Raw genomic sequence first — 22383 nt, 5'->3', positions numbered from 1 at the left:
TCCCCCTCTCCCCCCTCTCCCCCCTCTCCCCCCTCTCCCCTCTCCCCCTCTCCCCCTCTCCCCCTCTCCCCCTCTCCCCCTCTCCCCCTCTCCCCCTCTCCCCTCATCCCCCTCTCCCCCTCTCCCCTCTCCCCCTCTCCCCCTCTCCCCCTCTCCCCCTCTCCCCCTCTCCCCTCTCCCCCTCTCCCCCTCTCCCCCTCTCCCCCTCGCCCCCTCTCCCCCTCTCCCCCTCTCTCCCCTCTCCCCCTCTCCCTCCCCCTCTCCCCCTCTCCCCTCTCCCCCTCTCCCCCTCTCCCCTCTCCCCCTCTCCCCCTCTCCCCCTCTCCCCCTCTCCCCTCTCCCCTCTCCCTCTCCCCTCTCCCCCTCTCCCCCTCTCCCCTCTCCCCCTCTCCCCCTCTCTACCTCTACACCCCCCCCCCTCCCCCAGAGCTTTTAAGTGAGAACCTAACAGTATGCAAGGTGTCTGGTCTGTGCTCTCTGAAATCTGTCAGTAAATGCAGGCACAACTGCGTCCTCCGAGCTGGGCAAAGATCACATTGACAGTGGCTGTGAAGGTGACAACGGTGATGAACGTCTGTGTTTGGTTCAGAGGTTGAAGCTGGAGAGATTTGAAACATTTTCACATCCACTATTGCATGAGAAAAGTCTGACACACACTCAAGTGAGGTAACTATTTTTAAGTCTCTCGCTTGCCAGAGATGAGCAGACAAAGTGGGCACATGATCATGTCATAGAATTTACAGTGCAGGAGGAGGCCATTCGGCCCATCGAGTCTGCACCGGCTCTTGGAAAGAGCACCCTACCCAAGATCAACACCTCCACCCTATCCCCATAACCCAGTAACCCCACCCAACACTAAGAACAATTTATCATGGCCAATCCACCTAACCTACACATCTTTGGACTGTGGGAGGAAACCGGAGCACCCGGAGGAAACCCACGCGCACACTGGGAGGATGTGCAGACTCCGCACAGACAATGACCCAAGCCGGAATCGAACCTGGGACCCTGGATCTTGACCCAGCAAGATCCCATAAATCAGAAACCCTTTTCCAAAGGCGTGGCCCAACACATGGCACTCTTACATCTTTAAGACTTGGGTATGGACACACCTGTTTCCTTTCCAAAACAGCAGATTTGAATTCCTTCCAGAAAACAGTTATCACTTATCAAGTCATCTGGAAACAGCTTTTAAACTGAAGATAGAGAGAGACACTTTTTTCCAGCCTATGCAGTACAAAACCAGGTCAAATGCAAAGCAAAAGTAAAACTCAGAGCCACAGCCCAGCTCCATCCACACAATGACATCACTGAAGCCATTGATAAGACAAAAACATTTCTTAAAAGGGGCACTCCCATGACAGTGGCGAATCAGATGGCGAGTGAGCCTGGAATGGTGAAAAGCTCCTGGGGGCTCATTTTTGGCACTAAGTGCTGTCAGATGCGAGTTGCAATCTCACCAACGCGGCCGTCAAACAACACCCCACCAATCGTGCCCGAAATGACACCACTAGATTGTGACTGTAGTGTTTAAAATGTAAATTGTAAACTTTTTTTGGGGGTGTGAAGTTAAATAGTTTAACACTGCAGTTATAATTTTTGTTAAGCCCTATTTCTTCATGCACAACTCCTGCAGTGAGTCATTCTCTCCACACAATCTTTCAAATAAACGAAAATATTGGAGTTTCAGTCCAGTATCCTAGCCCCTCTTGTGTCTGGTCTGGGATTGTATGAAGAGAAGGAAAGTGGAAGCAGTCTGTTTGTGAGACCCCATCTACTCCTCTGTGGTAATTATTTCCAAATTGGGCTCATGGTGTTAAAACCAATAGGATGTTGTTTTGGGGAAGGTGTATTCTGAGTTTAGAAAAGTAGATTGAATTGGATTGGTGGTTGGGGGGGGGGGGGGTATACTGTCTGGGTAAGCATTATTCTAGTTAATTATAAATGTTTATCTTTATTGTTGCCTTGTGTGTTTTAAAATTTAATAAATGTTTTGTTTGAATAATTTCCTCACTGGGTTTTATTTATTTTTCTCCTTTTATTTCCAAATTGCAAGAATAAATAGTAAAGAACCAGTGGAACAAGTTTCCCTTCTGGGATTTGGGGTGCCCTCGCATTGGTGTGCTGCAACAATAGTTATCCTAGACGAAGGTTAAAAATCCTTGCAAAACCCAGGAGATAAGATGTTGAGATTTCTATTGGTCTGCTGTATACTCCAGGCCCTTGACAATCCTTGCCTCCAGCAGCATAGTTAATCACTGGGAGGCAAGGGAGGAACCATTCTGGACAGCTCTCATCTCGGTATGCCCATGAACGGCTTGTATATTACAGCAATCGACTCAAATTTCCCATTCACCAACAGTCCCACACCTACTCTTCCTTCCGCTCCTGACCATCGCTATGTCTGCTTATAAAAATAAAACAACCACAAAATGAGCATTCTAAAATTTATTAGTGCAAGCAAAATTCAACTAGTCACTTTTGTGGACTCCTTTTTGCTTGTGTTCTGTCTCCGATTCCACTGCAGAACAGTAAGAAGTCTTACAACACCAGGTTAAAGTCCAACAGGTTTGTTTCAAACACGAGCTTTCGGAGCACGGCTCCTTCTTCAGGTGAATGGAAAGGCTTGTTCCAGAAATGTTTATATAGACACAGTCAGAGATGCCCCGGAATGCGAGCACCTGCAGGCAATCAAATCATCAAAGATGCAGAGAGAGAGGTAACTCCAGGTTAAAGAGGTGTGAATTGTCCCAAGCCAGTTCAGTCGGTAGGCCTCTGCAAGTCCAGGCTTGTTGGTGGGGGCCGAATGTAATGCGACATGAATCCCAGATCTCTGGGATTCATGTCGCATTACATTCGGCCCCCACCAACAAGCCTGGACTTGCAGAGGCCTACCGACTGAACTGGCTTGGGACAATTCACACCTCTTTAACCTGGAGTTACCTCTCTCTCTGCATCTTTGATGATTTGATTGCCTGCAGGTGCTCGCATTCCGGGGCATCTCTGACTGTGTCTATATAAACATTTCTGGAACAAGCCTTTCCATTCACCTGAAGAAGGAGCCGTGCTCCGAAAGCTCGTGTTTGAAACAAACCTGTTGGACTTTAACCTGGTGTTGTAAGACTTCTTACTGTGCTCACCCCAGTCCAACGCCGGCATCTCCACATCATGACTGCAGAACAAGCAGCTTATCCAAGTGCTCCTACCTTGTTCTACCATTGTGGCTGGTGCAAGGCTGTTGACTTGCAGTGGAGGAGTCTGCAGCTGGCCTTGGAGACGATCTTGATCAGCAGTGAGTTTTGAAGGCCCCTTTAGAGGCGGAAGCATCTCAACATTGGGGGCTGCAGCTTGGGCTGCTTGACGGGCAATAACAAGGGCACTGGTGAAGTGGCAAGGTAGGTGGCCGAAAGCTGTCTTCCTCAGAGGGCAGTAGCTGCGTGCTTGGTGGAACCCAGAGCTGTACCTCCGCAGTCGGAGTGTCTGCTCAAGTACAAATTTCTGGTCCAATGACATTCTGAAAGTTATTTCTGTATATTGTAATTTACAGCCAGGATGTTCGTTGTCTGACCCTGCCTGGCAGCACTCCGATATTGGGAGGAAGCTGCTCGTTTTGCAGTGTAAGCGGAGACCTCCGCAATCAGATAGTACTTCATGATTGGGTCCACAATTGAGTGAATGAAGTTGGCCGCCACTTCCATATTGGGCAGGATGGGCTCCAAGCTCTGCACAAAGCCCTGTGGCAAGTTAGTCCAGGACTCTCTTTCGTGCTAATTTACATTTACCACAGGCTTTCTGTTCAGGCCTCTCAACACACCAGGATTTTGTTGTGCATATCCATCAGTGTTTTTCTGCAGGTTGTCCCAGTGCAGTGCTCATAAAACACCACCTGAACTCCTGTGCAACCTTCTCCCCTTGCTGAACTGGACCATCCTTGCCCCCTGCCCTAGTCGCAAGCTACTCGTGCCCAACATCTTGCCAAATGCAAGTCCTGCCTAAATGCTAACCACTACTAGTGTCATTATCTGAGCTGGTGCCTGCAAATCAATTAGTGTGCCGGGGTGTCTTCATCATCACACTTCCTATTCCTCCACTGCAGGTTGCGTGAAAGCAAATGACTGCGGATGCTGGAACCTGAAACAAACAGAAAATGCTGGACAATCTCAACAACCCTGACAGCATCTGTGGGGAGAGAACGGAGCTAACATTGAGTCTGGGCGACTTGACAAAAGAGTCATCCAGACTCAACATTGGCTCCGTTTCCCCTCCACGGGCTTGTCAGACCTCCTGAGGTTGTCCAGCATTTTCTGTTTTTGTTTGAGACACAAGGGTATGGTTGTGGTGTGGAGAGGGTATACTTTTGACCATCTGTAGCTTGAAAATAAGAGATTTTGGCATGGGAAGTAGGATTGTGTGCAAGTATACCACGCCCTTTGATGGTTTCACCCTTTCTGCTGGAGACTGCCTCAACATTGGGCAGTGCTATTTGTTCCCTGGGGCTAGGAATGCAGATAAGTCAACCCACAAGGGCTTCTCCTGCAAGAGTGGAAGTGTGCCAATAAATGTCATGTGGTATACATAGATTACATAGAACAGTGCAGAAGGAGGCCATTCGACCCATCGAGTCTGCACCGACCCACCTAAGCCCTCACTTCCTAAGGGCAATTTAGCATGGCCAAGCCACCTAACCTGCACGTCTTTAGACTATGGGAGGAAACTGGAGCACCCAGAGGAAGCCCACGCAGACATGGGGCGAACGTGCAGACTCCGCACAGACAGTGACCCAGCGGGGAATCGAACCTGGGACCCTGGCGCTGTGAAGGCACAATGCTATCCACTGTGCTACCATGCTGCCCTGTGGTATGTTTCGTCTATGGTTGTCGTGGTTCAATCTGGCAGTGTGGATACTTCAAAATTTGAGACTTGGCAGTACTATATTTAAAAATGGGGTGAACTATCAATGATTGGTATGAAGCCTTATTTACAAAGATTGATGAGAGGCTGGTGATTTTGTGCAGTTGATAAGATGTGACATTTGAAGGTGTATTCACTGACAATTAAACTTATTGTGCCCCAGCATCCAACTCCTCGGGGCTTGATTCCTGGCATTGGTCTGCAAGGCTAACTGCTCCCACTATATTTGAGTGTCCGTCTGGAGGGCCTCCTGGCCCCTTGTGAATCCAGCACATCTGTCCTTCTACTCTTCCATCAAGATCCTGTGTGCTTTCAGTAATCCTTAGAGCCTGCTCTCCATGTAATGCTGTTCTTCAGTTTTGCAGGTGGAGTCACTTTCTGCATAAGTGCCAGCATCTGCTCCAGCCATACTGCACCTCACTTTTTTTTTTAGAGGTACAGGCTAACTTTAAACTGGTGCAAAAAAAAGTTGTGATTTCAGGGGCCTACCATTAATGTGTTCAGTCGATCAACAACGTGGTTTAGCCACTGGCTGTGTGTAGTAACCTTTGATATCCGCATACAGCACAAGTTGACCTGTATGCATTCCAATTATGGGCCACTGTTAATCATGCAGGGTGATGCTTGCCCCATACTTGAGGACTGCCTAATTTATCTCCCAGTGCTATCAAAGGGGAAAATTGAGAGAATTAAACGTAGCAAAATGGAAGTCTGCTTCAGGGCAAGCAACTTTTTTTATTTTTGCAAGTTTGTGTCTGGTGATGCATTTAGTGATGTCATCTGAGGAACATGCATCATACAACACTGTTTATGCTTTTAATCATCACTGGTAGCATAGTAGTGTTGATGTGTATTAACACTGGATGATCAATTGAACAAATGGTGGGAATTTGCTTCTGCACTGATTGTTACAGCTATCAAAACAAGAGGCCATCTGTGCAGTGTAATGGTAAGTAAATGGTCATGTATGGTAGCAGAAAGCACAACATGCTATTTAATCTAGGTCTGGGTTGCTAGGAGCTGCATGGGAGCAGCTGGAGGTGACCTGGCCACTTAATTATGTTTTTTCCCTGCCCTGTGGGGAAGAGCACTTCCTCTGCACAATGTGGGGACATCAGAGGGTAGCTGGAAACAAAATATACCTCCACACTTGGGTTGCTCCTTTACAAAGTAGAAAAAGCAAGAGTTCTGAAGGAAATGGGTGTATTGTTATCTTAATTCTTAAAAGGGACACATTTTATGCAAGTATTTCACAAACCTTTAATTTGCAAACAAGGTACAGTGACCTGTATCTTGTTGCATTGCATGTGACTCTGTGATAAATAATGCAAAAGGTTTTCTTCCTCCATGTACAATTAATGTTTGTGAAATACGTCTTCATGAAGTCCATCTGTATAGTTATGTCGTTGAATTACAATTTGAGTGAGGTATCATAATGGCTAGTGTTCTGTAAATTAATAAATTGATATATGAACTAATATTCATTCCAGAAACAAACACTAATCTATGCTGACTTAATCTAATGCTTGGGGAAAATCGGCACTGACTCCCCTATAGCCTCATTTTGTAATTCTAAGTTGTGGAAACCAGACACCACAGATTTGATTCCCTGTTCCATGTTGCAGTTCCCAAACTGTCTACCCTTTAAAATTAACCAATTTAGAAAAATGCTTTGCAGGAACATTATTCAGCCTTTTGACTCTGTTCTGCAATTTGGTACGATCATGGTTGATTTGCAACTCTCCTGTATTTTAACAGCCATTAATCCATTGCCCTCATTACCCGTGTCGAACAGCAGAAATCTACCAAGCCACAGCCTTTTGTGTGGAGTTTTCCGCCACACTTTGGATTTTTAAAAAAATGCTTAAATTAGCTAACTCGCCAATGTGCCTTCTCCTCACCAAGGAAATAGTTTCTATTCTATTGAATCCTATGATTAAACACCTCAATAGCTCAACCCTCCCTCTTTAACATACAAGGTACTTCAATGCATCAATGAGCCTTTTTAATCATTTTCTGTACCCATGTACTGTCTTACTGATTAGTGCACATGAGTTCAAAAAATCCCCTTGCTCCTCCGCAGATCCTAGTCGCTTGCCATTAAGTAAAAATGTATCTCTTGGTTTTCTGAACAGGCTAAAATAAAATGCCATGTTGCATTGACTTTAATTGTAATGCAGATAGCAGTACTGCAGCCCTTTTGTGGGGAGACCGTTTCCAAGAGAGCAGGGAAACATTGACATCTTTCTCCAGCGAAGTACTATCATGTTACTGAAGAAAAATATCAAACTGAGTCATCTGATACTGGTGCCAGAGCTTGGTGCCGGAGCTTGGGATCAGGATATACCTGTGCCAGATGCTGGATAACGATACTGTGTTAGCTCGGTGGGATCGCCTTGTTTGAGTTCAGCCATATTTGACATGCAGCCCTGGATCATTCCTATCTGTGACAACACTGGTTACACTGAGGGGCAGTTTCAGGAAAGCGGTGGTGTATTGGGGAGTGGGGGGGAGGCTACTGCCAGCCTATCTGTCTCCTATTTTATACTTGGGTGATTTTAATGCCGTTTGCCTCAATTTGAGTTTTTATTACCGAAGGAAGATGAGGGGAAAATGGTGCCCCTCCCCCCTTGTTGTGGCTAGAGAGAGGCTGTTTTGAGAGGTGAGCCATTTTGCCAGTGGTAATAGAAGGTAGGATAGCAGTAGACTGCTACCACAAATTTACCTGTGGAGGCTGCAAGTAAGTACAGAAACTAGCAGGAAATCTGTGTTTGGAACATCCAGAATTAAGACGATTAACAGTTTTTCTTTTGCTGCTACTCCACCAAATTGTGCATTACAAAATGAGAGCTGATCAAATTTCCAAGTCCTATCATCAAATTGACATTCTTAGGCCCACAAGAGACCGAAGAATGCCTGGCTCAGTGAACCTGCCCAGTCATTAGGGGCGGGATTCTCCAATAATGAGGCTGTATCCCCATCCAGCATCAAAACGCGGGCGTTTCACTCTGGACTTTGTTGGCTGTGGATACGGAGCCCTGGGGTCGGGAGTCTGAGCATGGCAGCAGCCTTCAGCGAACGCCCCGCGCGACATGGCGGACTGCATGAAAATATAGACCTCCCCGACATCACGCGCGCCCATGGATTGGTGGCCCTGATCGCTAGCCTAGCCATCCCAGAGGACTTTTTCCCCCACCCCCCCCCAACCAGGGCTGCCCCGGACTGAGTCCGCATCTGCCGCCGACCGTTCCTGACAGGCAATACGTGGTTAGAAGCACGCCGTCGGGAACCCGGCCAGTTTTCGCTAGTGAATCGGGGGGGGGGAGCCTCTGTCAATGGCCCCTTACCCATGCCACGTAGACCGCGCACGTGCGATTCATGCCGATTCTCCAGAGACCGGAGAATCAAGGGAGTGGCGTCACGCTAGTTTTCGGCGTCAACGCCCATTCTCTGCTCCCGCGCCGATCACTATTTCGGCGTGGAGGCTCGGAGAATCCCGCTCAAGATTTTTGAGTCCGGAGGTTGGGGGCTGGATTAGAAGTCTAGGCAGGTGATCCCAGAAGAAGTGAGGAGATTGCCAGGTGCAGCGGTTGACTGGGCAGAAGACCATTAGACCATAAGACATAGAAGCAGAATTAGGCCAATCGACCCATCGAGTCTGCTCCGCCATTCAATCATGGCTGATATTTTTCTCATCCCCCATTCTCCTGCCTTCTCTCCATACCCCCTGATCCCCTTATTAATCAATGACGTGCCTCTGAGATCCGGCACCATCCAAAAGTTTTTTTTAAAAACCACAAAACTGCCTTGGTCCCTGTGCCTCACTAATGCTACCAACCCATGCCCCAGCCTTTCCGCTTGCATCTACAATGACAACTCTCCTAGAGCCCATTATGGGCAGACCTCTGGACCCATGCAGAGATTGAGAAAACCCTCATTCATAAAAAAAAAAATCTATTTACTGTTTTACATTTCTTCAATTAAATTAAACTTCAACAACAACAAATTAATTCAAGTATGCAATCTCTTATAACTGGCACTGCAATTTTTAGTCTTACTTTAAGGAGTCCAAAACTTGGAGCTGTCAATCAAACTGAGCTTGGATTAAAATCTTTCTTTTGAATGGCCAGGGATTTGTGCAGGCTGCACAATGAATTTGATCTTCCCCTAACCTTCTTTTATTCATACCACCCAACTGTCTTCTTTCCCACACTGCTGACCACACCAGATGCCTTAATATTTGATCTCTTATTGCATGACCATCTGCCAAATTCCGAGCCAACCTGGTAGAAGCAAGCCAGTGACCATGTTAATGAGGCCCAACCATTGAAATAGGCCAGTCTCCCGCTGCTGCTATTGAATGGGCTGCCCCCTCACTAACCACATTCTGGCTCAGAGTTCAAATTCCAACCTTCATCTCGGTTGCAGTCTTGTGGAGGGTTGCCAAAGAGGTGAGGCATTTCACCAGGGGGAAAGCAACAAAGGCATGGTTGACAGGTGGGAGATTACCACCACAATCAAGAACCTTGTCTGAATGTGATTTTTTTTTTTCCCTTGTTTTTCTTTACAATCATGACCTTCACTGTCTCCCACCTTTGTCCTTTATCAGATCCAGCTCCACAATCAATAGACCTTGGAGCAGCTTTACTAACAGAAATATTTACAAACTGCTGAAGCTAATGTGACTTCAGTTGCAAAGCTGCTGCAGCACTATTTAACTGATATGTTGAACAAAAAGTCACTTATGATCTATACAAATATTTGATTTTGTTTCAACAGAACCGCATTAAACTTGAGTCACTTTTTACACTCCGGACAAATGTTTGTTTTAATTTACATAGTTATTTAAGACAAAATTACAGGATTAGTTCTGGGCCGATCATTTCAAACCATATTAAAAAGATGATGTGCTACAAGGCATTAATACACTGAAGGTTCAATTCATGGCTAAGTATACAGCTTAACTTGTTTACAAAGTAATCCAACACAGAAATGGGACGTAGCTTTCAAGACGCCAGAAGCACCATTTATTCTGTTTGAGTTTGTCATGTTCTCTGTTATGGCTGCTGTGACTTTATTTTTTTCTGTGGTTCTGTTTTAGCAGAAAGAGGGGAGGTTAGGTGCATGTCCTTTTAAGTTCAAGCTTCACAAAAGTGGTTTGAAGCAAAGAAAATGGCCCAGATTGTGCAGTAAAACTCATGGGGCTGTTGTTTTATATAGAAATTGGGACAACTTCCCACAACCACACATACACACACTAAAATGATGAAATCGGGAAGTTTCTGACAATATTGCCCAGCTCTTCCAACAGCTGGGAACTACTTTACTATTGAATGATGTGTCCAATGGCATGGTTAGATAGAAGACCATAAGAAATAGGAACAGGAGTAGGCTGTTCGGCCCCTTGAACCTGTCCCTCCATGCAATAAAAGCATGGTTGAACCGACATTCCACTTTACAGTCTTTTCCCATAACACTTGATTCCCTTTATTGATGAAGAATCTGTCTATCTCAGCCTTAAGTACACAAGGACTCTGCCACCCACAGCTCTCTGGCAAAGAGTTCAAAAAACACTCAACCCTCAAAGAGAAGAAATTCCTCCTCCTCTCAATATTAAATTGGCACCCATTTATTCTGAGATGATGCCCTCCGGTCCTAGACTCTCGCATGAGGGGAAACATCCTCTCCGCATTCAACCTGTCAAGCCCCACATTCTTCTAAATTCCAATGAATAGAGTCCCAACCTGTTTAACCTTTGCTCAAAAGACAATTCTTCCATATCAGGCATCATCCAAATGAACTTCCTCTGAACTGCCTCCAATGAAGTAAAATCTTTCCTTAAACAAGAGTCTAAAACTGCTCTCAGTATTCCAGATGTGGACTCACCAGTATCTTGTACAGTTGCAGCAAGATTTCCCAACTCTTACACTCCAACCCCTTGAAATAAGGGCAACATTCCATTAGCCTTCCTGATTACCCGCTGCACCGGTGTGCTAGCTTTCTGTGTTTCATGCACACGTACCCCTCTGACCCTTTGTATTGCAGTTTTCTGCAGTTTTTCTCCTTTTTAAATAATGAGTTATTTTATTCTCTCTCCCAAAGTCATGATGAAATCGGGAAGAATATGCTTCACGTTTTCCCAGCTACTCCTTTTTGTCCACTTAACGTATTAATATCTCTTTACAAACTGTTTGTATCCCTCTTGTAACTTGCCTTTCCACTTATTATTTGTGAGGTCTCCAAATTTGGCTGCAGTACATCTCCTTCCTTCCTCAAGTAATTAATACTGTAAACCATTGCAGTCCCAGCACTAATCCCTGTGGAACCCGACTGATTACAGGGCACCAACCTGAAAAAGAACCCCTTCATCCCCACTGTTTCTTGCCCATTAGTTAATTCTTTATCCATATCAACACATTGGGCGTGATTTAACGACGGCATCGCACTGGGCACAAATTGAGTGGGCTGGTTAGACCGCAGGGGCCTGAAATCGGGAACCGCGCCAGGCGCCAATTGGTTTCAGATTTAACCAGCCTGCTCACGATGACGAGATCCGAATCCTGCCGAGGCGTGGCAAGAAACCAATAATAACCAGTTAAAGGCCAATCTCAATCCCATTAACGGGAATGTCCCCCTATCTCATGGCCTCCCATCATCTAACCGGCTCCTCAGCGAGTGATCACTTGGGCGTCAATCAATACTGGTCCACACACATGCACCAGGCATCATAGCACCTGGGAGGTCTCCTGGGCCTTCAGAGACCCTTGCGTAGTCAGGGATAGGGCAGGGTAGATCCTTAGCCATCTCCATGGAATTGGAGCACTTTTGAACTGCCAGGCTGGCATTCCCTGGTGGCACCTTAAAGCCGGTAAGAGAACTCTCAGGGTGGCACTGCCATGATGCTTGGGTGTCATTCGGTCAGGGTCTGTGGGGGCTGTGCCCATGAAAGGAGGGTGGGGGATATGATGGGTGGGGGGGGGGGCACTAGGTGCAGGATGGGGGTCCCGGAAAGGAGGGCTATAAAGCGGGAGTAGGTAGATCTGAAAGGTGGGGGGGTTCCTCTGACCCCATAGTGAGGTGGCATCACTTGCTTTGGTGAGGTGGGGGTGGGGAAGGAGATGTGGGGAATGACCGTGAGTGGGGGGGGTGACATTCCCCATAGGTGGGGGCCAACAACCCTACTTGGAGATTGGTGCACCCTTTCAAAATGGTAGCCCGATATCTGAGGAGCTGGTCTGACTTGCGAGTTCAGCTCCCTGGTGATGAAAATCATTAGGAGTGGGCCTGACCGGCGAGAAATGCCCCAGGGCCCCAAAAAGTGACACTGGTTAGATAGCGATGGGAACTTGCCAACAGAGTCGGCAGGCGGTTCCCAGCAAAACTCCACACGGGATTAATGAGCAAAATTAAAGCTCGTGGTATTGGGGGTAATGTATTGACGTGGATGGAGAACTGGTTGGCAGACTAGAAGCAGAGTGGGGATAAACAGGTCCTTTTCAGAATGGCACTCAGTGACTAATGGGGTACTGCAGTGTTCAGTACTGGGACTCGTTCACAATATACGTTGATGAGTTGGACGAAGGAACCGCATGTAATATCTCCAAATTTGCAGATGACACTAAGATGGGTGGCAGTGTGTGCTGTGAGGAGGATGCAAAGAGGCTGCAGGGTTACTTGGACAGGCTGGCTGAGTTGGCAAATACTTGAAATTAAATGAAAATCGCTTATTGTCACGAGTAGGCTTCAATGAAGTTACTGTGAAAAGCCCCTAGTCGCCACATTCCGGCGCCTGTCCGGGTGGGCTGGTACGGGAATCGAACCGTGCTGCTGGCCTGCTTGGTCTGCTTTAAAAGCCAGCGATTTAGCTGAGTGAGCTAAACCAGCCCCAGGCAAATTATGCAATATAATGTGGGTAAATATGAGGTTAACCACTTCGGTAGCAAAAACAGGAAGGCAGATTATTATCAGAATGGTGGCAGTTTAAGAAAAGGGGAAGTGCAACGAGACCTGGGTGTCATGGTGGAACAGTCACTGATGGTTGGCAGGCAGGTACAGCAGGAGGTGAGGAAAGCTTTAGAGTACCCATTTTTTTTCCAATTAAGGAGCAATTTAGCATGGCCAAGCCACTACCCTACACAAGTTTGGGTTGTGGGGGTGAGACCCACGCAGACATGGAGACCGTGCAAACTCCACACAGACAGTGACCCGGGGCTGGGATCGAACCTGGGCCCTCAGCGCTGTAAGCAGCAGTGGCTAACTACTGCACCAATGTTTCACCTCAGGCAGTGAGGAAAGCTAATGGCATGCTAGCCTTCATAGCGAGAGGATTTGAGTACAGCAGAAGGGGTGTCTTGTTGCAGTTGTACAGGGCCTTGGTGAGGCCACACCTTGAGTATTGTGTGCAGTTTTGGTCTGCTGGTTTGAGAAAGGACATTTTTGCTATCAAGGGTGTCCAGCGAAGGTTCACCAGACTAATTTCCGGAATGGCAGGACTGACATATGAAGAAAGACTGGATCAACTGGACTTGTACTCACGAGTTCAGAAGTTTAGAAAAATGAGAGGGGATCTCATAAAAACATATAAATTCCTGATGGGACTGGACAGCTAGATGCAGGAAGAATGTTCCCAATGTTGGGGGACATCCAGAACTAGGGGTCACAGCCTAAGAATAAGGGGTAAGCCATTGAGGACTGCAATGAGGAAGACTTTCTTCTCTGAGTTGTGAACTTGTGGAATTCTCTACCACAGAAAGCTGTTGGGGCTGTATGTTCAAGAGGGAGCTGGACGTGGCCCTTGCAGCTAAAGGGTGTCAAGGGGCATGCAGAGAAAGCGAGTAGGATGCTGAATATGCATGATCAGTCATGATATGGAATGGTGGTGCAGGCTCAAAAGGCCGAATGGCCTAATCCTGCACCTGTTTTCTGTTTCTATCTAAATCTGCCATAAATGACACTTGGAAACATTTCTACAATCTCCAACACAATAGGTTCTTGTAACTTGACCTTTTGTGAAGTACCTTGTTGAACACATCTAAGTCCAAATACAAAACATCTACCGGTTCCCTTCTGACTACTCTGGTTGAATCTTGCAAAACTAATAAAATTAGTCAGACACTTTCCCTCTCATGAAGCCATGCTGACTCTGCTTGATTAGATTATGATTTTCCAAATGTGCTGCTATTACTTCCTTAATAATTGACATCAACATTTTTCAAACATTAGATGTTTAGCTAATCGGATCCTGTAATGCAAGCCACCCGGGCCAGGGGACCTATCTGCCTTTAGCCCCATTTGTTTGCCGAATACTACTTTAGTGATGGCATTTAATTGCTCCGTCATATTTTTCAATATTAATATGATGTTTGGAGTTTGAAGTATCTTCCACCATAAAGACTGGTGTAGAATATCTGTTTAACTCCCTATCATTTTCTTGTTCCTCATAACTATCTCCCCGGATTCATTTTCTAAGGATATTTTGTTCACTTTGACCTCTCTTTCTTTTCATATATTTAAAGAAGCTCTTATTGTCAGTTTTCTATTCCTCGCTAATTTGTGCCCTTTTTTATTTTCTCCCTTTTTGTTATCTTCTTAGTTCTCCTTTGCTGGATTCTAAATTCAGCCTAATCTTTGGGGCTATCAGTGATTTTTGCCTCCTTGAGTGCTTTTTCTTTCAACTTAATACTCTCAACTTCCTTAGTTAGCCATGGTGGTGTAGCCCTCTCTTAGAATCTTTCCTCCTTACTGGGATATATTTTTGCTGAGAACCACTAATTAACTCCTTAAATGACTGCCACTGCTATTTACTGTCTTTCCTGTTGATCTATTTGCCAGTCTACTTGAGCTAACTCTATCCTCATTTCATTGCATTTCCCTTTATTTAAGTTACACACAGTCGTTTCCGACCCAGGTTTCTCGCTCTCAAAACTGAATATTAAATTTCATCATGTTATGATCACTACTTCCTAGGGATCCTTTACTGTCATTTTATTAAACGTGCTTCATTACTAAATCCAGGTTAGACTGTTCCCGTCTTCATGACGTATTGATCTAGGAAACTATCTCTAATGAACTGTGAATTTGTTGTTATAGCTAAACTTTCCTACTTGATTCACCCAATCAACATGAAGATTGAAGTTGTTCATAATAATGCTGTATTTTTACATGCTCCCATTGTTGATGTATACCTTTCCTACAGTGTGGCCACTATTGGGGGATCTATGCACTAATCTTACCAATGTCAGAGTAGCAGCACGGTAGCACAAGTGGATAGCACTGTGGCTTCACAGCGCCAGGGTCCCAGGTTCGATTCCCCACTGGGTCACTGTCTGTGCGGAGTCTGCACTTTCTCCCGTGTCTGCGTGGGTTTCCTCCGGATGCTCCAGTTTCCTCCCACAGTCCAAAGATGTGCAGGTTAGGTGGATTGGCTATGCTAAATTGCCCTTAGTGACCAAAAAGGTTTGGAGGGGTTATTGGGTTACGGGGATAGGGTGGAAGTGAGGGCTTAAGTGGGTCGGTGCAGACTCGATGGACCGAATGGCCTCCTTCTGCACTGTATGTTCTATGTCTTTCCCTTTGATGTTTTTTGCCTCCACGCAAATTTGCTCTACATCGGAGTCTAGATCGTCTCTCAACTGTCCTTGTCTGACCACTCAACAGTACTACCCTACCAATGTTTTCTTCCCTTCTGAAAGTTCAATTATCTGAATGTTTAAGTTCCAAGTTTTGATTTTCTTGTGGCTATGAGATCATATTCATTTACCTCTATTTGCGCCATCAGTTTGTCTACCTTCTTCCAAAAGCTTTGTGCATTAAGATGCAAAGCCTTTAGGTTTGTGGTTTATGCGATTTTTAATCACCCTAACTTTTCTTTGTGCTGTGGCCCTATTTACCTCTCACCCTTGATTGCCCTGTTTACCATTTTGCATCTTATCTTTATTTATTGATCATACAGCACGCTAGCACAGTGGTTATCATAGTTGCTTCACAGCGCCAGGGTCCCAGTTCAATTCCCAGCTTGGGTCACTGTCTGTGCGGAGTCTGCACTTTCTCCCCGTGTCTACGCGGGGTTCCTCCGGGTGCTCCGGTTTCCTCCCACAAGTCCCGAAAGACATGCTATTAGGTGAATTAGACATTCTGAATTCTCCCTCAGTGTACCCGAACAGGCGCTGGAGTGTGGCGACTAGGAGACTTTCACAGTAGCTTCATTGCAGTGTCAATCTAAGCCTACTTGTGACAATAAAGATTATTATTACTCTCAAAGTGAGTTGTTTGTCCTCTTGCATTGTTTCAATTTTGATGTTCCAATGTCTGATCTCAAATAGGAAGCGTTTTTATGCAGTTTGAAATCATCTTATGAAATTGAACAAATTGTTTGTAGGATTACTCATACATATTTTGCAATATAAATTAAACCTTCACCAGACAGTTGGGGCTTGTCCATTGTAGTGCACATACCCTTTTTGACAATGTAATACATTTTAATTAACTACCAACAATTGCTTTGATCCTGAAAATTAACTTGTGTGGAATCACATTTCTTCAGATTCTAATTATTCATGGAGTTGTATAAAAAAAACTTGTATCCCTTGCTCTTGACCCAGTCTTTCTTTCCCTCTCTTTCTTTCACAGTCTGTAGCTCCCCTGACATTGAATTCACTATTGTAACTTACTTTTCTTGGTTCAGACTCTTGCTGCCCATTAACAGTGATTTGTTAAGGAGACACAGTTGCTTGCCTAGTCAGAAGGTCCTACTGGGTGTCATGCCTACAGGCTTTGAAACACACAACTGCAGATTCCGTACTCAACGCCATTTTCTTAGTTGTATATGAATCTTGTATTCACTCACTAAATTTGTGGAGTGTTCTGCTGGTTGCCACTCAGTGGCAAGTTTCAGGTTGGGTTAGGGACCAAATGAGAGGGCGCACACGTTTCCTGATGGTATATCGAGGAGATGGGATTTCCTGTACCTGGAGTGGGCGGCGGGTCTCCTGCTCTTGCAGGTGCTGCTCTGTTTGGCTTCAAGTCCTCCTCCTGTGGAACAAGATGAGAACATGAGAAAATAAATAGCAGCAGGAATCGACCATGTGGCATGTCAAGCCAGCTCCACCATTCGGTGTAATCATAGTTGATCATCTTCAGTTATAACTCCACTTCTCAGAATCTTGGCCTAGGCCTTGAATATCTTCAGTGTTCAGGAGTGTCCACAACCATTTGAAAGAAAAAATTCCCAAGATTCCCAACCCTTTTTCAGTGATGGAATGTTTCCTGATCTTCCTAAATGGCCAATAAAAGCAAAATACCGTAGATGCGGCAAATCTGAAATACAATAAAATGCTCTAAATACTCAGCAGATCTGACTGTATCGACCTAAGAAGGTGAGTACTCGCTGACGTAACACTGTTTCTCTCTCAGATGCTGTGAGACTGCTGATTTTTTTCCCAACACTTTGTTTTTATCCCTTATTTTAAGTTTGTGTTTATTCTAAATTCCCCAGCTAGAAGAAATTAACTCTGTTACGCTGTCAAGCCTCTTCCGATGCCCATGACCGAACACTCCCTTTTCCCTGCTGACTTCTACGTTGTGGTGTAGCTCAACATTTGCCCTTTTTAGGGGAACTCTTGCAGAATTTCCAAAATAAATATTGCTGATGTGTTGAAAGTTCTGTCAGTGTTCTAGAGAGCCTCCTGATGTCTCAAAGTCCTCTGATCTCCAACAGCAAGTAAACCACTGTTACACCTTGATCCTCAATAAAGTTTTCTCAACAAAAGGGATTTAGTCAAGTGCAAGCCAATAAAATTATGTACAGCTTCCTTAATGATCCTTTGGGTAACTGTTCCTTGCAAGTACTTAAACTCCTTTACCAAGGTGTGACATTTTGTGGAACCGGTGATCCCACTTATGCCCTATCTTGGCGGTCTGGAGTCTCTTTAGTGCGTAAAGTATGTGGGGGAGATCGCCCTAATTCTGGATGTATTTGATGCTGACTAGGCTGTATTTGTCGCCCATCATCACTTCTTCAAAAGTAGCGGTTGATCCTCCATGTAATGTAATGGGCAGCATGGTGGTTAGCATAAATGCTTCACAGCTCCAGGGTCCCAGGTTCGATTCCCAGCTGGGTCACTGTCTGTGCGGAGTCTGCACGTCCTCCCCGTGTGTGCGTGGGTTTCCTCCGGGTGCTCCGGTTTCCTCCCACAGTCCAAAGATGTGCGGGTTAGGTGGATTGGCCATGCTAAATTGCCCGTAGTGTCCTAAAAAGTAAGGTTAAGGGGGCGGTTGTTGGGTTACGGGTATAGGGTGGATACGTGGGTTTGAGTAAGGTGATCATTGCTCGGCACAACATCGAGGGCCGAAGGGCCTGTTCTGTGCTGTACTGTTCTATGTTCTATGTAAACTACTTCAGATGGTATTATGAGTTAACATGTTGTGTGAGACAAGGTTTGGGTGTTAGGCTCCCTTCCCTGAGAGAGAGTTCCCTGTGTACATTCTAGAATGGTTCAGTGGATTGGATCGAGGAACAGGAACTCTAGAAAATGTTGTTCTCCTTCCTAAACCATGAATTCCAACATCTTCACTGTTGCTTCTGCTGAAATTGGCAAACCCAGCACAGTATAGGAGTCGACGCTGGGATTATTCTGACCTGTATGACTGTTCCACACACGTCTGTTAATTTATCAACAGAGCCATCAAGGGAATCCAGATATAATTTCTGTCATATTGCTACTTTAATAAACTCTTCCCTTGATTTAGGTTCAAGGAGCAAGTCTAAAAGGTTGGAAAGAAGTAACCTCACTCTTCAATAAAGGTGATGAGCACAAACTGCTGACTGACAGTGAACCTAAATGGTGAGTTTCAAATTATTTTGACACTCTAGCTATTTTAATTCTTCCCACTAAACTATCACTGATAACCAATCTGAAGAAATGGATACAATAAATAAGTAACAGAGCTGTGGTATCTATGGAGAGTAACTCTGTACTGAAACAAGCCGTAGAAGGGAAGAGCGAGTAAGAATCCATGCTAGACAGGGGAATGTTATGGTGATATCTGCAATTAAGATGTTCTCCTGTTTCTTTTAAGTATTTGCTGTATTTGAATTGAGATGAAACTTGCCTCCACTGATTTAAAGATTTGTTAGTTGATTACTGCTCCCATAAGCTATGAAAAGCCGGCAGTCACCACCTGCAACGATGAAACTTTACAGCTTGGGATGTGGGGTGACCCAAGGGGAACGTGAGCAGCAAACAAACCTTTGATCCCTAGATTAATGTTCCCCTATCTGTATAGGTTGAAGCCTACTCGCCCAATCCTTGAAACTACTGTTGGAATCTGCAACCACATTGGACATACTGCACAAATAATTGCCAATTGCAATCATCTCCGTCAGCCTCCAAATTATTCCTCACTGATGGCACCAATCACACTGAACACCATCTCAAACTCAAACAAACGGACTGTTGATAAAGATGGGCACATTAAACTTCCTTATCTCACCCTAGAACCTACTGACAATAGATATTAAATACACAACTACAATGCCCTCCTCATCCGATCAAACCTGGTGACAATTGCTGACAATCATCACACTGACTTTCCCCTCTGCTGTAGTGACAATAGATAATAAATATGCTGAACTACAAACTAATAGCAATACAAATGCTGTCTATCTTGTATCTCATAACAATAGATAAATCTGTAATAATATCCTCCACCACCTCAAAAGATTTGTTGCGAAAAATAAACTTTTTTTTAATTTTTATTTTTATCTTTAACCGGTGAATTTGTTCCCGCAACCTTTATTTTTTTTTTTATTCGTCCATCGGATGTGGCATTGCTGGCTGGGCCCAGCATTTATTGCCCATGCCAGAGAGCATTTAAGAGTCGACCATATTGCATCTTAATGTGTACGTCTTAATAAATAAGACTGGCCATGCTAGGGCCCCAAATTTTGAACCTGCTATTTCAAATCCTTTTTTAATATGTAAGCTTGGATCGTGAATGTCATTTCAAATCTCTATACAGGTGACTGATTGAACCGATTGTAACCCAGAATTTTGTATGATTTGGATATGCCTGCTGATTAACCTGCAAGTTGCTTGAATTACTACCAATTCCTTGGTACAGAGATCATTGTTTTCTAGCGTGAGGTTTAACACTGTCTGAAAATTATTTAAATATCAGAATGTAATTAGTCCCAAAGTGTCCACAGAATTCTATTTGGAAATGTTTCATTCCATGCTGGGGATATCAAATCTATTGTTTCTGTGGTACAAATATAGAGGAGGTGTAACTTTGGAAGTTTTCCACCTCTGGGACGATTTCCTTACAGTACCAAATTTTAGTCCTCAAATGATGCTCTTTGTACTCCAGTATAAGGAGCCTTCTGTCAACAATAAATATGAGCATCCAATTCAGTATTTCTTTAATCATGTTGTTTTGACCTTTTTAATAAACATTAGAATCTATAAAGTTCTAGTAGTGGGGCAGAAGTCCTCTCTACCAATTTTTGGTTTTACCATGAATCTGTTGAAAATGGGGTCACTTTAAAATCAGGATTTTGGCACGACTCCTTTTTATCTAGCCTGTTCTTGCAATGTTCCTGATTGCTTAGGCTTTATTTTCAAACATCAGTCAATTGTTCTTGATCTATTTTAATACACCATTTAAACCACTGCATTGGCCCAAGTGCAGTAAGTGAAGATCTGCTGATCTTCTATAGAAATTAGGATTATCACTGAACATTAGAGATATTTTGAGCAACATGCCTGGACAGAGAGGCATGTCGAAATGCAAATCTGTCAGATTTCCCAAGATTGAAGCATTTTCCAGTCCAAAAGTCAAAAGTGGAACAAGAGGAAACTGAGAAGTCACTACCAGTTAAGGACAAGGCAAAACTAATCTTCAGTGACAACATTTCCCCATGGGAGTACTTTTACAGGCAGCAAGAGTAACACAGCAGGCTGTGTGGGGCAGAACTCCACCTATCCAGTGCATTGATTGTCTTCTCCATGTATTCAATACACTGGCCAGTAAGTCTGAACTAATGGCCTCAGCATCAATTCCGATGCCACAATCAACTGATACCTTATTCCACATTGTCAGAAGCAAATTGTTTGGATACAGCTGAATTAAAATATGACCAAATGCCTTTGTTCAATAGTTTCTATTAAATATGGCACCACCATAGTGTAGCACTGCCTCGGTGCTACATCAAAATGTCTTCCAAGATTATATGCTCAAGTCTCAAGGGAGGCATGAACATACAGCCATCTGACACAAAATAGAGTGTTACTATTGATCTAAGGCTACAGTTACAAGGCTGTTAGAGCCGCAGTGTAGTATTCATGATTGAGAGTTCCACTTAACTTGGTACTTTTGAGACAAGAGGCTCTGTCACTGATCTTCCTGGAGTAGCAACCTGCTTCATGATGCACTGTAATTCTGTAAAGGCACTTCATATGTGGCTGTATACATGCAGATATTGAACTTCTCTATAACCACCATTACCTCTTGCTTACTGCACTCATTAAGGCATGCCCCGCATCTTATAAGGTCTAATGGTAAAGGTGGAGGAGGAGTCCACGAGCCACACGTGCTATTCCTTAACTGCAGCTACACCATGGAGCTTTTGCTGAAATGCATGGTGTCTGCAGCCCAGTCCAGATGTCAATATTCAGTCTGAGTAGATGTATGTTTGCTAGTGTCCAGGATACCCATGATTCCTAAACAGGCCAATCCTTCTTTTCTGTACATCTTGCTGGAGCACATTTGGTGTTGTTGGACAGTCACTGCCAGTTTTCATCTTGACAATCAAGCCACTCCCTTTAAATAATATCTGCAACCTTTTAAAAGCCGCAACTGCACATACATTCCTATTCTGCCTCAGCAAGTTCTTGACCGACCAGGCTGGTACCTCACTGTTGATGCATTGAGACTGGTTTTAGGAAATTACCCAAGGTAGTCCAAGTACCATTTTGGGAGTTCCCGGGAATATGTTTATACAATATTTATTTGTGTAATTATACAGATTATTTAAATACGGCCTAACTTGCTGATGGCCAACACAATTAATTGGCATGTTTCACAGAGCTCATTTACACTGCAGAGCCCCAGGATATTTAACATTGAATCACTTGGATAGTTTTTCTAGTTCCCTGCGCTTGAGGATTTTAGATTGCCTGAACACGCTGCATAGAGAGCTGTTGGCGGAGTAGGACCAGCTTACCCCAAGTACTGAGCTCCTGTGATCCTTAAAGCAGAGGCACGGGAAGTTTTTCGCTTTGACGGCTACTGGTGAAACTGTTTTCGCGGAGCTTCTTTAACCGGCTACTGGTGAAACTGTTTTCACTGAGCTTCATTAACCGGCTACTGGTGAAACTGTTTTCACTGAGCTTCATTAACCGGCTACTGGTGAAACTGTTTTCACTGAGCTTCATTAACCAGCTACTGGTGAAACTGTTTTCACTGAGCTTCATT

General features: G+C 44.6%; 1 protein-coding gene across 7 annotated transcripts in view; it reads left to right on the top strand.

Moving 5' to 3' along the window:
• The window catches only part of LOC119967621 (testis development-related protein-like), an 85532-nt gene that overhangs the window by 23610 nt on the left and 39539 nt on the right, over positions 1–22383 (top strand). For all 7 annotated transcript variants that reach the window (XM_038800391.1, XM_038800390.1, XM_038800396.1 and 4 more), the window contains exon 4: positions 18658–18752. In XM_038800391.1, the coding sequence (XP_038656319.1) occupies positions 18658–18752 (95 nt within the window). The remainder of the gene's footprint in view (positions 1–18657; positions 18753–22383) is intronic.

The sequence above is a fragment of the Scyliorhinus canicula genome, chromosome 6 (genome assembly GCF_902713615.1).
Source record: "Scyliorhinus canicula chromosome 6, sScyCan1.1, whole genome shotgun sequence".
In the NCBI taxonomy this organism is placed as follows: Eukaryota; Metazoa; Chordata; class Chondrichthyes; order Carcharhiniformes; family Scyliorhinidae; genus Scyliorhinus; species Scyliorhinus canicula.
This window is presented reverse-complemented; position numbering and strand designations above follow the sequence as displayed.